Raw genomic sequence first — 16069 nt, 5'->3', positions numbered from 1 at the left:
AGCGAAAATGATTCTCTGATAAGGTGCCATGGAATTCTAAGTTTCGAGCAGAATTCAGATTTTTTTCGTTGAAATCCGATGGGAATTGCGCAACTTACTTGAAGTTTCAATTGGACATGAATATTCAGTGCGAAAATGGCCTTAATTTCCAAATTTCATCTGAATTTTCCTGATTTTTCTAATTGTTACGGAATGATTAAACTGAAAGTTAGTTATTACTGATTTTCTAATCATTTGATCATAAAATTAATTGCATACTATTTTTTTTTGTAACGAAACTTCGAGATTTCAGTGAAAATGTCGCTTGATAAAAATTTTCTGGATTTAACACGAAAAATTCAATCAGAAATTTTATTCGTGTAGTCCTTAACAACTCAAGCTATGTTACGTATGAATCCTCTAGCGATGACATGCTCTTTGCCTTCCACACTTCCCTCTTCCCTCTGGCAATCCAATCGTTCAAATATGAAACACGAATAAGAGAAGTTAAGTCGATAAAAAAGCACCTTTTAACACTCGTGTATTTGTTCCCTACTCAACACGACTATCCAAGGATATGAAAACTTAATAAATTCATTCAAAAATCCACTTCAAATTTATCTATTCGATCAGCTTAAAAGGTACCTTCATCATTGCGTGCTTTTCATATTAAAGTAATAACCCACATAGTGACCAATAAATTAAGATAACGGCTCAGAGTGGAGGAAAAAATGGAATTTGTGATTCGTTGGTTGAATATTTATCAACTGATGGCTCATGTAGATGTCCTGGGCACGGCTGTGCCCTTTTTCCTCAATCATCCAATTAATTATATAAACATAATTAGATTGGTGATGTTACGAGTGAAAAGCCATCAGGCTCTTTACGTTTATCAGTCGAGTTAAATTTTCCAACTCACGACAAAGTCAGTCACGCGGCGTAAACAGCCTGGCACGCCCCATCTGACGCTTTCATAAATGATTACTGTTATCACAACACATCGCAATGCGTAGGAATCAACTGTTTCACAAAAACAAATTAGAAAATTCAAATCTATTATTTTTTTATTTAGATTCGTGTTCATTATTCTCTGATTACCAAAATTTCTATCAAATCGAATTCTGTCTGGCGCATAGAATTTCGTCGAGGGTGACTTAATTTATTGTTGTATGGATACCACATACAACCACGATTTATCGATTTTTCTGAAAAAAATACTCAAATAATATGTATGAAAGGTAAAAATTCTCACATTTATTCAGATTGTTCAATAAGAGGTTTATTTCAGTGAAGTAATTATGTATATTGGTGTTTCCAAAACCAAGGGTTAGACTCGATACAAATTTAGTTCGAATACAATGAAATGCAACTAAAAATAAAGTCACCAACAATACATAAGTTCAATTTCAAAAAATAAAATGACTTCTCTAGACATATTATACAAAATCATTCCTTTTTTCTCAAACAGAGAAAAATGTTTGTCAATCAAGAATTTGCGCTGATGGACAAGTGCAGTCGATCTACATCTGACCCTCTTCTTAGTAAATTGGGAAGTCAACAAAAAAAAGTTTTGCGGAGATAGTCTGCAAAGGATGAATTCCTTTTAAGGGGAGAGTACTATGAGTTTTAAAAGTCGCGGGCGATTGGAGTGAGATTTCTCATACATTGAAAATCGATTATGTGTCAAACCGAATAATTAGTGCAAAAAATTAATTGTTTATTGTTCGTTTGTCTCGCAGGAAAAAACTAAATAATTGGAATAATTAAGAATAGTCCAAGGCCTTCAATTTTTGAGCCACAGAGGTTTCTTTTTTTCAAAATTTTTGAAAAAATGTGTGCAATAATAATTACGAATTAGTTTTTTTTTTTAATTCGACTCCTACACAGTTAACTTCGTTTTGTTTAAACTAAAAATTTGTGCCATTTATGTAAAATGGGCGGAAAAATGATCCTTAAACTATTTAAAATATATTCGCGATTCTTTCAGGAACATTTTTCGGGCTATTTTACATGAATGATGCAATTTTTTATTTAAAAACTTACGAAATTAGCTGGGTAGGAGTTGAATTTCAAAAAAGGACTTCGTAATTGTTATTGTACCCATTTTTTCAAAAATTATGAAAAGAAAAAGAAACTTCGGTCTGCGAGATAAACGAACAATAAACAATTAATTTTTTTGCCCTAATTATTCATTTTTAGACATATATAATCGATTTTCAATGTATGAAAAATCGCATTCCAATAACCCGCGACATTTAAAACTCACAGTAGTCTTCCCTTAAAACGTACATTCAGAGGAATAACGTATTTCAATTAAATAAACTCTTCATTTGAAATGATCCTTTTCATTTCAACATCCTTATTGGAAATGAATAAATTCATATATTTGTTTCAATGCAGACGTTTTATTCACCTAAAATGAATAATTCATTAATTCCAAATAAATTATTATCAACTTAACAATTTCTCAAATTCAAATGAAAGATTGTTGAACGATTACTCAACTTAAATAGACCATTTCTCAGTGTATAGTCTCTCCCCAATACTTCCCAGATCTACAAAATCAAACAGTTCATTAAAATCAACGTAAGAAAACAATGCTTATCGATCTAATATAATTTGCGATAATTATCAAACTCTCTCACAAACAAAATTCAAACTAAACAATATCTCGATTCAATTTATTGAAGTATCCTGCTTGTTCAGCCATGATCCTCAACATTGAATGTCGCTGGAGGTATCAGAGCCCGAACCCTCCCAAAATACTAGTTTACCCGAAGAACCTAAAGCGCCACAACGACAAGAGGCTGTAATGCGTTATTAATGAACACCAAGAATTTCATTAAAGATTGTTTGTATATCAAACTGTCCACTAAATTATGCTCCATAACCCTTGGCAGCCCCTTTCACTTGGAAACTATTGGCTACCAGGATTCCGAATAGACACCGAATACCATTCCCCAAAAATATTTATCGAAGTTGAGAATTTATTTACCGTAAAAAAATTCTGAAAAAAAATTACTCAACTTTTAATTTATTTTAATTCCTCAATGGCTGGGTTTAAACCAATTTTATTTGATGAAAACAAGTGGATAGTAGGGAAATTGCCTGAGCCAAGTCAGTTATTTTCCGACCTTTCCCGGGGACATACATTATTAGTAGGGATAGCTTGGGTAACCCCGGTGGTGTGGGTAGAGGCGTTACGGGTTTTCGGGAACGCGTGCGACGTGGTCGAAAGAGAGGGCATAGAGTTTTCGAGGGTAAGGGGGTATGTGGGGGTGGTAGAGGATACAGTTAATCGTTGGGAAGCTATTAACTTCGGACTGGAATGCCCCATAGCGCCTCATTTCGTTCAATGCAAATTTACATCCCACACTCATCCCCTTTCATACACACCTACACCTACATAATAACATTTTAGCTGCATCCATACTCGCTGGCTTCCCTTTAAACTGTTTAACCCTCTCCCTCCCATACGGATAAAACTGCATACCAGGTGTCTGAATGTGTATCCATACGATACAATTTATGGACTCAGGGAGAGAAATAAAATTGACTTGGAATAAAAATAAATTTGGCGAATTTTCAACTAGAATCAACAGAGGTTTTTGTAGATCAAGAGTTGTTGGGGGCCATTTTTTGTCTGAGTAAATGTTTTTCGAGCAGTTTCAAAGCATTTGATTTCGTAGAAGAGATAATGAATTTGAGGATGATTTAGAGAGCATTCAATTTTCATAAATTTATAGGTGGGGGAACTATCCATTTGATTTGATTGAAGACATTTCCTTTATCAAGTAGCGGGATTGTTTCTAAAAAAATAAAAATTGAAGGAAATAACTCAAATATTTATGAAAAATCATTGAACATTTTTTTCCAATATTTTTGTTGATTTGTGTTTTAATGTGGCAATGTTCATCATTCTGTGTAGAGCCAGAAGTTCCGGGTTCGATCCCAGAGTAAGAGCGAAATATTTCTGGGCTATTTAATTTTGAATACGAAAAGAGAATTGCAGGTATTTTCCCTGATTAAACACGTATTGAGTGTCTCAGCGCTCATAGAGATATAAAATTTGTAGAAACTTGAGGGTGAGATGAAGCTTTCACTGTGTACTGTGTGGATATAGATTAAATACATTCACTCTCCATCTGTCGACTGTACAGGACTAATAAACGACCCAACAGTACCCTAAAATGTATCTCCGTCACACAACCTTAATATGTAGCAAAATAAAACATAAGGAGAAAACTCAATACGTGTTTAATCAGGGACAATACCTGCAATTATGTGAATTAAATTGCTGCCGATGGCCTCCGACAACAGCGAATGCCATAAAAGTCTGATAATTCTTTCTCCCAAAGCTCAGTCATCTCTAGGGCGAAGGAATTCAAGCAAAAATCTTCTTCAGGACTCATTATGAAAGCTTTGAAGAGAATCCAGGTTAACCACGTGTCTACAGAATCAAATTCGGCGGGGTTAGAAAAACATCTAACCAACTTCCGACCAGTTCCCCTCGTTGCACAAAAATACTGAAAATTTCGCAATTTTATGATTTATGTCCAGCTCAATTAGATCATGGATTCCCCGGAGATTTATTCCCTTGGATAAACAAATCTTTCTTCAACTTCCTTTATTTTTTTCCATTCTATTGAGTACAAAATTAGTTGACTTTTATTTTTTTCTAATATGCCCATTTTGCTACTTTTCTCAACTTTAACATTTTTTTTTTCCAAAACCTGACGTGCTAGCGAAATTTTACAAAAACACAAATAAATTCAGGGTGAAAAAATCTATCTACAGTATAAATTTCATTTCTGGCAGAAAGCAAGGCCCAATTTGGTGGACCGTCTAATAGATATCTCTGTTGAGGAAAAATTACAAACACACTAACAGATGCATGCGTAATCTGAAGAATCATTTTTTATCATACAATTCTGCAGATAGTTTCTGAAGAGATATGAATTTGAAAGTCATATTTTGTAAACATCAAGTGAGTAATCGCTTCAGATGAATCACTTGATAAATACCCCTTCGATTAACAAAATTTCCTACAGAAAAGATTCCTCGATTCATTCAAATCTACTCAAGAAATTACTCTGCACAAGGAATTAATTTGAAGTTCAATTGACATGGAAACAAAAATGTTGAAAGAAGTTGGCAACTTCATGGGATATTGGAGAAATAACAACGATGATTGAGCTGTTAAAATGCGACGTTTCGCTAAATTATTTTAGCATCCTCTAATTTTTGAAGAGACAATACAATCAATGTTGTTATTTCTCCAATATCCATTGAGGTGATCACACTAGTTATTTATTAAAACATTTAAAAACATTATCATCCTTCCACATTATTATAATACAAACTATTTTAGTATTTCCCCCAAGCTTTATAAAGCTTATTAGTCAAAATCCTACGTATCCTATCTACTCCAAAACTTTGCTACAACACAAGGGATCTCTCCTCTACTGATAGATTGTACAATATCACCGGGTAGTTTTAACAATGTAAAAGTTTGATAAATTGTAACTGACACCTTGTGACGCACCTCGTACCGGTGTACATACAGCACTTGTTTGTCACGTTGGAATGCGGGTCGTAAGGTTGACTAATAATAACGTCGTTGTGCTTGTTTTACGTGTATCCTTTCGTTTACCATATCCACACGCAACCCGAGAACCTGTCCGTGGTACTCTCAGACGACAATGATAACGCATAAAAGCACACCAGGATTTAACGTTGGTTCCTTAATATGGACAAATGCAGGAGTATATATCAGAGTAAAATGTCCGGATGGAACGTTTGCTTTGCATTTATTTGTACAGTGTTCTAAGGGTTTTGTCATTGTAATGTACAGATATTAGGGTGGAAAGTTTCGTGATTCCTTACGGGGATCGTGATACTGATGAGTCAAGACATCTACTTGTTTGTGGTAATTAGGAAATATTATAATTGGGGAATTTAATACGAAGGAACTGATGATTAATAGGATTTCATGATAGTGTTATCGTTTCCTAATCCCTTTCGTTGCATTTCATGAGTTATGCATTCTTTTTTTTCCTCAAATCTCTCATTTATTTTATTAATTCTTTTCTCTTTTTTTGGCACGTCGGTGAGTGATTTTTTCTTCATTTCTTCTTAATTTCATAAACGCTAACCAATTCATGTCCACGTGTGTTTCAATTGGTTTATGAAAAAAACTTATTTCTTCTCTAATTGAGAAAATTCAACTGGAATTATGAAAAGGTAGGGAGTAGTCATTCAGAAAATCTAGTATAGTCGCGGTATTTAAATTTCTTGACATTTCGAGTAAAATTCTTTGAGATATTTAGAAATCTAAGCAAGTCCATGAAATTTTCACGAAAGTTTTGTGGAGAAATTCATGAATTATGTAAATATCTTTTGCAATTTCATTGCTAAATCATCGTAATAATGACAGAAAGAGTAAAATTCCTGTAATAGTTATATATCGCAATTTTTTAAATGATTCACTACTATGGACATGCATCACTTTAATGTGATATTCGAATGTTTGTGAAGAAACAATCATCACTATGTATTTGAATCTCTTTAAAAATTCCAGAAAATGTGAAATCTTAATCAAATAACTTGAAACTATATGAAATTTCTCAAAAAAGCTTGAAATTCTCTAAAAGCTTGCGGATTTCTCAAGATTTTATAAACTCTTTTTCAATTTAAAAAATATTTTATGCCACCTCTTGAAATATGGGATACAATTTTTTTTTCAAGCTGATTACCCTCTCAACTTTCAGTCTTTTATCTACAGCAAAACGCTTAAAACCATCATTAGGGTTTTTCTTCTTTAATGAAATCAATATTATTGAAAAATTGAGGGAATTCAACGGAAATTATGAAACGCATTGAAAATAGAACAGAATTTCGAACTTTGGCTAGGGGGTAGCTACTCATAAAATCTTGTACACCCGAAGTTTTTAAATTTCTTCACATTTCGACTCAAGTTTTTTGAAATTTCTGGAAGTCTAAGCAAGTCCATGAAATCTTATTAATCTTAATCTTTGAAGTTTTGTGGAGAAATTTATGAACTACGAGAATATTCCATATTCACGTAGTTCATAACTTGATATTTGAATCTTTGTCCGGAAAAAAATCATGACCGCCTAAAACTCTTTAAAAAATTCCGAAAATGTGAAATCTGAATCCAATGACTTAAAATTATATGAAATTTCTCAGAATATTTTTGAAATTCTCTGAAAGCTTGCGGATTTCTTAAGACTTTATGAAGCCTTTTTAAATCTGAAATATTTTATGCAATCTCTTGACATCAGAGATACAATTTTTTTTCAAACTGATTACCCTCTCAACTTTTAGTTTTTTTTCTACATCAAAAGTGTTTAAAACTATCATTAGAGTTTCTCTTCTTTGACTAAATCAAAATTATGTAAAAATTATGTGAAATCATAGACTAGAGATGAAGGAAAATCTTTATTATTGCGCTATCCGCCTCCAGGACTGAATTTTGTGAAATATTTTATCCTAGTTCTGCTCTTACAAATAGAACAATAGAAAATTTCGGATTGGGTTTCCAAAAAAAAACATTCTGCGATCACTTCCACTTTTAAGAATTTTATTCATTTTTATGTAAGAAAATAAGTACGACTGTATAAAATGGACATATATTCATTTTTCAACATTATTTTTCAAGAAGATACATTGTGTAAAGCTCTCGTTCCTTCTCAGTCTGGAATTTTGGTACAAAATTGATCTTCACGATTTCTGAGAATCCCTCGTCCATGCTCGGCTCCACGAAGTTCTTCCTGTAAGGTTTTACATATGTGTAGAGAGATAGTACGAAGAGAAGTCGGAGACACAGGAGCAGCAGTAGCTTGATAAATCTGGTGCAACGCCAGACCAGGGTGGAGTGGGCGCCACTATTGGAACATATCATTTGTTCAGATAACTTTTTGCGTCTTAATTGATCTCATTTTTTGAATCATTTCATCATGCTAAAGCACTTTTTCCAAGCTATTCCTAAACTCCATATCCTTCATTCCATTAAGTTACTTTGCTTATTTAGAGGGGAATTTAATTGCCAGCCACCTTGTGTCCCCGATTCTGCAGTGAGTTAGACAAACTTCAAAATGATTGAATAGAATATTTACTTACACATATGAATTTATAATAATTTCGCTGACAACCATGTGACTAGGATCAGTCAATTCCCTAAACTGCAAAAACAAAAAATAACGAAAATTTAATTTGTATTGCAATTTGAATTTCATTGAAGAATTCAGAGGATTAAAAAAAATTAACTCTCACTCTGTTGTTGTGTTTCGCATGTTCGATGGGAGTCTTCATGAGAAAACATCTGACTGGAATGTTCTTGGACTTAGCAGCATCAAGAAATCTTTGTCTTGACGTTGGGTCTGGATTTGTATTGTCAATAACTACACTCTTCCCTTGAGATAAATATTTCTCCATTTCTGCAACACATTTCTGCCAACTTCCCAATTTGTCTCGATTGATGTGGTGATAATCCTTCAGATAATTCCGTACAACGTGGGTTTTTCCTGTTCCTGGCGCCCCTACCATGAGAATCACCTCCACAAAAAAGAAGAAATCATTATTCAATTTATTATTATAATGAAACAGATTATTTTCATGTTTCTATTCATACTTCTTGCTTTTTGGAGGACAATTGTGCTCTAGGTGGATCGCAGACATCAACATCATCATCTAATACTTTTGGGTCGAACACTGGTAGGTTATACTGCACAGGCTTCTGCCCTAGGAAATGCTCCTCAGGTGTGTAAAACTTGACTCCAACATTCAAGGCGAATAGTCTATCGGCCAGAGAGTGATCCTTCTTCTTTTTTGGAGCCCAGTCTTTTGGTCTTCCTGCTGCGTCTCCAACGAAGAATGAATTGTCTTTATCAATGGGTACTCCGTCGTTGTTCTGAAGTAAAAAATTATAATCCAAATTCACTTCTTCGATTTAGTTGCAATGCTGTCATACAAATCTACTCGTGTCAGTACATGTTAGTAGTTGTAATTATGGAATGATCTCACTAATGAGTGTTTTTAGAAAAAATTATCAAAAGGTATTTTCGATCGTAAATTTCGTCGATTTCCAAGATCTAGTCGTGAAAGCACTCGTTCCCGAGGTTGATGCATAAATAATAAACATTCCATTGAATTTCAGTAGAAAAAATTTAAAATAAGACAGAAATATTCCACTTGACGTTTATTTTTCGCATAATATCTCAAAGTTAATTAAAGGGAGATGGATGAATTTCCAGAAAAGACATTTATTGTAATTCTCTTTTATTTGTACAGAAATAGTCTTTATGAAATATTTGCTATCTGCCTTTGTCTCCGAGATACTCGTAAAAAAATCAATACGGACTTGAGTGAACTCATTTTATTTCACCCCTTTGCTACTAATTTTACATAAGCCAAAATTATTACTTACGAATTTAGCAAATCTATCCCACATTCCGGTCACTGGTTTTCTATAGGAGTCTCTTGCAGTCGCAATGAATACCTGAAACATAAACAATAATAATGCCACTTCAATAACGCTATTATAATGAAGAGAGGGAGAGTTTACCAAATTGAATACGCGGATCTTAGCATCAAGGTCATTTCATTTCATTTCATTTCGATTTTATACAGCCTCAATAGTACATGGCCAAATATGCGATCAAAATCAAATAGACATAAAATATAATAATGAAATTAATAAAGTCAACAGTTCAAAGTAATACTCATGACCGAAAGCATTATTCATATTGCTTGTCTTATAAAAATTCCTAGACTATGTAATCTATCTAAATGACTTGGTAATAAACATACTCAAAGTTTTCGCTATTTGCTTCATTTTTATTTGTCATTTGCTATATTTGCTATTTGTTTTATTGTTCATTTTTGCCTCTGAATGAAAGCATTGCAATTGGTCCATTTTTTGATTCTCTAAATTTGCTTGGAAATGATGTAAAATAGTGTTGACCGTAAAAATACGAAGTTTGACCACACCGTGTGTCTGCAAAAAGTCCGCGCCAAGGACGTTGGTACGGAAAGGTTCTAGCTTTACAGATTTTCTGTTGAGCCCCGACTTGGCTTATTTTCATTCAATAAAAATTATTGTAAGGCTTATTTTCATTCGTTTCTGCATTGAAATTGTATTTTTATACAAAATTGTCTTCCTGATTTCCACGGAGAACCGAAGAAAAATTTTTCTCAGCACAGTGTTTTTTACAAAAATAATTATATTTGGTTTTTACGAAAATTCCATTAATTTTTGTAAAGCGAGGAAATAATTAATTTAGTCTTTGTCTAATTTAGTTTATCGAAATCAAATTTGATGTATTATTTTTTCACGCAAAGCAAATTACTTCTATCATGTTATTGTTCACATTTATGCATCTAGTAAATTTCAATCATATAGATTCCGATGATCCATTTATGCATAGACTCCAATTGTCAAATTTCTGCGAAATTAATTATTTATACTCGAAAATGAATTTGTAAATTCCTGATAAAAATCGATGCTTTTTGAACAACAGAAAAATCGAATTCTGTTGACTTTTGCTACTGTATATTTTCTATTGAACATGTCAATAGAATCAGCCAAAACCTAATAGAAAGTTTAATAGAAATTCAATAGATCTCTAAAGGTGAACTGTACAGAGTTTCCAAAGGAGACGAATCTTTTCCGAAGTTTGAGAGCGGTCGAGAACTTGCAGTTGACGCCACTCGTTTTGAGGAACTAGACGATGATTTCTTCACTATTTTTCCAAATCTCAAGAATCTTACTTTAATCACAAGCATAGATGAAATCCGTTCTAGCAGGATACTTTCAATTATTCCTGAAGGAGTTACAACCTCAACGATAACGACGAGCGTTTAGAAATATAGAAGTTAACTCTTTTAGAAGATTCCATAATTTGAAAAATCTCTATTTGACTCATGGTACAGTGAATAAACTATTAGAGAGAATGTTTGATAGTCTCTCTCAATTGGAAATGCTGGATATGCAGAAAAATAAGATAAAATCCATTTACCCAGAGACATACAACAGAGTACGTAATTTGTTCAGACTCACTTTGTCTGGAAACGAAATAACTTCACTACCTACTGGAGTCTTTCACAATTTTACAAACCTGAGGGTATTGCATCTCGATAAGAATAATATAAATACCGTCCCCTCCCGGGCTTTCGAAAACTGCCCTGAACTTCGAAAGCTGCATTTGAAGTACGACAAAATTAAGCATATTGAACCGCGAGCATTTTCGGGTCTACATCTGCCGAAGTTCAACCTGACGGGTAACGAATTAAAAATTGAAAATAAAAGTGACTCAGTCATCGACCCTTGGACTGTTGAAATAATACATCTCCCTCCTGGAGCATTCGAAAACTTGACAGTTACGCAGGTAAAATTTTGTTGTGATGGTTACGAGATGGTTCGAGTTGAACTATGAGTTGAAGTGAAATACCGAGTTGCCAACGGAACTATAATCGGAAAATGGGAGTTACAATACAATGCAATCCATCAAATTCAAGCGATGTTTCCGCTGGAAAACCTGGAACTCTATTATTCTCCAGACGGTTCGTTCCGATGCGTATACGCGCCTCCCACATACGAACTGTGCATTTAGATATGAGTCCAAGGGGCTGGTCACTTAGGAAATCACTGGACCACTCGATTGGAAATCAAGGAAGAGAACACAAAAAATCACTGGAAATCAAGGAATTTCCATTTCCGGTAGTGATTTCGAATGACTTCTGGAAATCAGTAGAAATCATAAAAAAATGTCTTGGAATTAACGGAATTGGTCGAAATAAAAATAAAAGAGACTAATCTTATATAAAAAGGAGATGTCACACTTTTATTCCTAAACATTTTGAAAGAGGAATCACATGCATGCATGATGATGATTCTCATTATGTTGATGATATTGTTAATGTTGGTATAGATCTACGGAGAGATGTTTTCAATTAAAGACAATTATATGTAGCTTTTCGGGAGTTCGATCATGAGATCCATTTGAAGTTTTCACAAAACAACAACGAAAAAACGCCAAAGTCAAAAATTTTGTTCACAAAGAGTTAAATCTCTGAGTAAACGGTATATATGTTTATATGTCTGTATAAAAGGAACCGACTTGATCGTATTTAGTATTCGAGCAACGTTTCGTTCATAAAAGAAAAACTTTAAAATCATTTTTCCATTGCTCATTAACACTTTTCCTGTATGAACGAAAAGTATTGGAAAAAATTCTTGAAAACCAAGTGAGTAACGAAGTCTTGACAAAATAGAAAAAGACTTGCAACTTTTTCCAAACTTTTTCCACATTAAAAAAAATTGCTGTTCATTTCTGTTTCAACTGAAATATCAAATCCTGTGAAATTCAATTTAAAAAATGTTCCTTCTAAAAAAATATTTACCTGAATGGGGACTCCCAGTCTTTTAACAACTCTCTCAATCTTCTGTTTGAAGTCATTAGGCTTTGATTTTCCCAATCCCAATCCTCCCTGATTTGTAAAGATAACAATTTTATATCCGTCCGCATGCAACTCCTTCAACTTTCCGGGAATCCCCGGGAACAGAATTTTCCAGTCGTTGAGATCCTTGGGGAAGACCAGCCCCGATTGCGTGGTTATCAAAGTTCCATCCATGTCGTACGCCGCAATTTTCGATCTAGATTGCACCCCCTCAGCAGTGAAAATCATCAAGGCCTGTTTGTCGACATCTTCCCACGTCTCTTTATGAATTTTACTGGATGATCCGTAATCAACGTCATCAGTCTTGGATCCACCTGGCATTGGACTCTGGCGTCGCGCTCGCACTTTTTCAAGGATCTTCCGGGACGTTTCTTCATCGACATCATCATCATTGTCCTTGAGCACTTCCCTGGACATTTCAGCCCCGCAAAAATCAGCTTTGGGTTTTTTTCTTGCTTTAAACTCCTGACTCTCACCCTCTGAATCAATGCAAGTGCGTTTTTTAGGATTTATTGGCGCCCTTCGGTTTTCAGAAGGCGGTGGATTGAATTCTATCCTGTAAGGGTATTTTCCATGAAGTATTTCAATGATATCCCCATGTTTTCTCACATATTTCTCATCCTTTTTCGTCTTACAGCCGTCGAAGCCAGAGGGTCGAGCACCAGTTTGGCACACTGTTACACATTTATCTGCATAACTTGCACACAAACGAACTGATGAAATGAAAAGAAAATTAAGATAATGCTGAAGAATTGATAGAGACAGATAAAAACAACTCATAAAGATAAAATTGAGAAGTCGAAATCCGTTGTGTATTGACAGAACGATATGACAGGATTAGGCAAAATTAACTTTTCGCAATCTTCAATAACATCAACGACTAAATTATACGATTCGAATGAAATTGATTACATTTGGGAATTGAACAGAGATCTTCACAACGTTTTAAGGACATCCAGGTACTTTAGCAATTTTTTCTGCAGTGAAATACTGTTCTACTTTTGTGGTCGAACATTAGAGCTTTCATTTGAGCCCCATTTGACCTCAAGTTGCCGGATATTTTACAATGATTTTATTATTTAAACTTTGCAGGTATGAATTTGCATCTCGACATTAAACTGTTATAAAACATTCTAAAAATCTCTAAACAAATTACCAAGTTTACTTTTGGAGTAATTAAAAAGTAATACTTTTTTTAAATTTAATTTTAGAATAATTCAAAAATTCCAATTTTCGAAAATTATGGACATTTTCTATAAATAATTTATAAACAATCATTTTTCCACCATAAAAATCATTTGTTCGGAATCAACAAATTTCTTCGTAGTCAGACTTATCAGAAATCTATTTCATACCTTAAAAAATAAGGTTTCTGAAAGTTTAAACAATTTCAAATATTTATTTATAAACAACGAATGTTTAAAGAAATATTAATTCTGTGCAAAATTTATTTTGAATTACACTGAATATTCATAATTTTTTTATTAATTTTTTCACACAATTGAATTGAAATTTGATGTTTGAAAATTGATGAATCAATAGTGTGGTCTGTACCAAACTGTAAAAGATACTTGGATATCCTCAAAATTATTCAAGGTTCACTCTATTAATATCAAGTCATCGACTATTGAAGTTTCATTTTGTTCAAATATTTTCTGAGTCTATTCCACTTCCATTTAAGTTTATGGGAAATATCTCGACGTTCAGAGAAAATATGGATGTTTTTATGAAGACTTTGTGTACAGCTCTCATTTTTCTGTACAAAAAAAATCCTCAGAAAAATGAATCCATTTCCCTGAGATTCGAAGATATTTATCAAAAAGTAATCGAGTTTGGAATAAAATTAGCTCATCTCATTTGTTCATTACTCTATAGTATGAACAATTGAAAAAAAAATAGAAATAATCAGAAGTACAACTCAATTTTGTTAGAAAAATATTTAAAATACAATAATTTTCCAGACGAACAGCTAATTTTAGAACAATCATTTTGTTTTCCATATAGAGGAAACACATTTTTTATTTCTCAGTATAAAGCTATTTTTTTTTCAATTCCCGAAAAAATAGCAAATCTTGCTCTGTATATTTTCGCATGGACTGATCATTTTCTTCTTCACAATTAATCAAACCCGAACGGCCCGTAAAACCTTCGTTGTTGGACGGCCTTAAAACATAGAATAGAATAGAATAATCAAACCCGATGAATTTTTAATAAGATAACCTATCACGAATGTAATGCAACCTTTGATTATAATTTGCAATGTAAATACAACATCAATATTCACAAAGAAATTGATATTTCCTTTGTCAATAATAAAATATTCTCTGGACTATTGACCACTATTTCAATTCACAAATCAAGTTGAATTACTCCAAAATAACATAATCACCTTTCCAGTTCAATAAACCGAAGAAAATAATAATAAAAATACGAGGATTCATGTCGAAATCCAATAGCATAATAAAATCCAATAAAAAGCTGTTTCGTATATTTTCCCCCTATTACAACCACAAATACTCTTATGTCAACTAAAAAATTTAGGTTATGAATGTCACAACTCACAATGCTTGACCCGCACTAACCTTGATTCCTCGAGCACTTTGTATCCGTGATTTTTGTATCAACATTTCGTCCTACAAAAACTGGTGTATTATTGGGTAAAAAAATAGCTGAATTTGGATTTGCATCGCTGCATATGTAGCAACTCTTCACTTCCGTGTTCATTGTATCATAGCTGGTTGAAAAAAACGCGTAAACTTATCCCCGGGAAATTCGAGGCTACGAATCGATAGCTACAAACAGCAGATGGCGGTATCGGGTACAAAAAATTTGAATCTACTAAAAAATGGGTGTTACTTTTTTACCATTTTGTCGTTATATTTGGTCTATTTCACCAGGGATAATCTAGCTGTGTGAACTTGGAGTCGAAGTATGATAAATAGATTTTTTTTCTTATAGTATCGATTGTACTCAGTGCGTACCTGAACGTACCACATTCATTTTCGTTTGTATCGCGCAACCCTAGACGTAAGGGGTGCGGAAAAAATCGTGCAGCGTCGGAAATGAAGGTACGGAAAAAATTTTCATCAGCAAGGATTCAGCATAGATAGTACTTGTATGTACTATATTTTTCCATTTCATTTATCAACCCCTTCAATACTTTATCCGCTTCTAAAATCTTAAATGTATGAAAGACGTCAGGAACACATACAGATAGCTTCTAAATCGTTAGTACTCGTTTGTACCAACGAAAATTATTCATTATTATTATTATTATTATTCTAATCAAATCACCTGATTCCATTTTTATCAACCGTAAAATCATCGTAATGGATTCCATATGTAGTTCGTGAAGTTTTGATGTGGGTACGTCTCATCTTCCGTACTTCCACTCCCATCGCAGTACAAACGGAACAATTTACTGTACATGATAATGAGACCAAGTACAAACCATTGAGAGCTTCAAAAACAGTCGTAGATTATTCAGAAAAATGATACAAACGTTTTTCTGAATTTTTCCGAGATAATCGCGAAAAACGAAATCGCAAAAAAAAATTAATTCAATTTATCTGGTGTAGGAAGTGGAAAAACGCAATTCTGAGCCGTCCAT

The 16069-nt window shown here is 33.5% G+C and overlaps 2 protein-coding genes across 4 annotated transcripts in view; one reads left to right on the top strand and one right to left on the bottom strand.

Annotated features, from left to right (window-relative positions):
* Window positions 1-16069, top strand: part of LOC107039333 (nuclear pore complex protein Nup88) — a 126202-nt gene that overhangs the window by 58118 nt on the left and 52015 nt on the right. The gene's annotated exons all lie outside the window — the stretch shown is intronic.
* Window positions 7562-15230, bottom strand: LOC107039334 (uncharacterized protein F21D5.5). 3 transcript variants are annotated; one of them, XM_029126193.1, is made up of 7 exons: window positions 15042-15230; window positions 12403-13172; window positions 9428-9499; window positions 8633-8911; window positions 8275-8556; window positions 8122-8183; window positions 7562-7886 (listed from the first exon to the last, which is right to left on the bottom strand). In XM_029126193.1, exons 1-7 carry the CDS (start codon window positions 15181-15183, stop codon window positions 7649-7651), a joined length of 1845 nt encoding a protein of 614 aa, XP_028982026.1. In that variant the 5' UTR covers window positions 15184-15230; the 3' UTR covers window positions 7562-7648. The 3 variants fall into 3 exon arrangements, with proteins under 3 accessions (XP_028982026.1, XP_015114383.1, XP_028982027.1); XM_015258897.2 differs by having other exon boundaries at window positions 7562-7772; XM_029126194.1 differs by lacking the exon at window positions 15042-15230 and adding an exon at window positions 14849-14922.

This window comes from Diachasma alloeum, unplaced genomic scaffold, assembly GCF_001412515.2.
Source record: "Diachasma alloeum isolate Michigan unplaced genomic scaffold, Dall2.0 Dall_scaffold_00296, whole genome shotgun sequence".
In the NCBI taxonomy this organism is placed as follows: domain Eukaryota; kingdom Metazoa; phylum Arthropoda; class Insecta; order Hymenoptera; family Braconidae; genus Diachasma; species Diachasma alloeum.
This window is presented reverse-complemented; position numbering and strand designations above follow the sequence as displayed.

Excerpts from the sequence above, each read along its gene's own strand:
- LOC107039334 (XM_029126193.1), bottom strand. The coding sequence starts at position 15,183 with ATGAACACGGAAGTGAAGAGTTGCTACATATGCAGCGATGCAAATCCA. Across the intron at positions 9,500-12,402 it reads GACTGGGAGTCCCCATTCAG|GTATTCATTGCGACTGCAAG; the intron begins GTAAATATTTTT and ends TTTATGTTTCAG. Across the intron at positions 7,887-8,121 it reads ATTATTATAAATTCATATGT|TGGCGCCCACTCCACCCTGG; the intron begins GTAAGTAAATAT and ends ATGTTCCAATAG.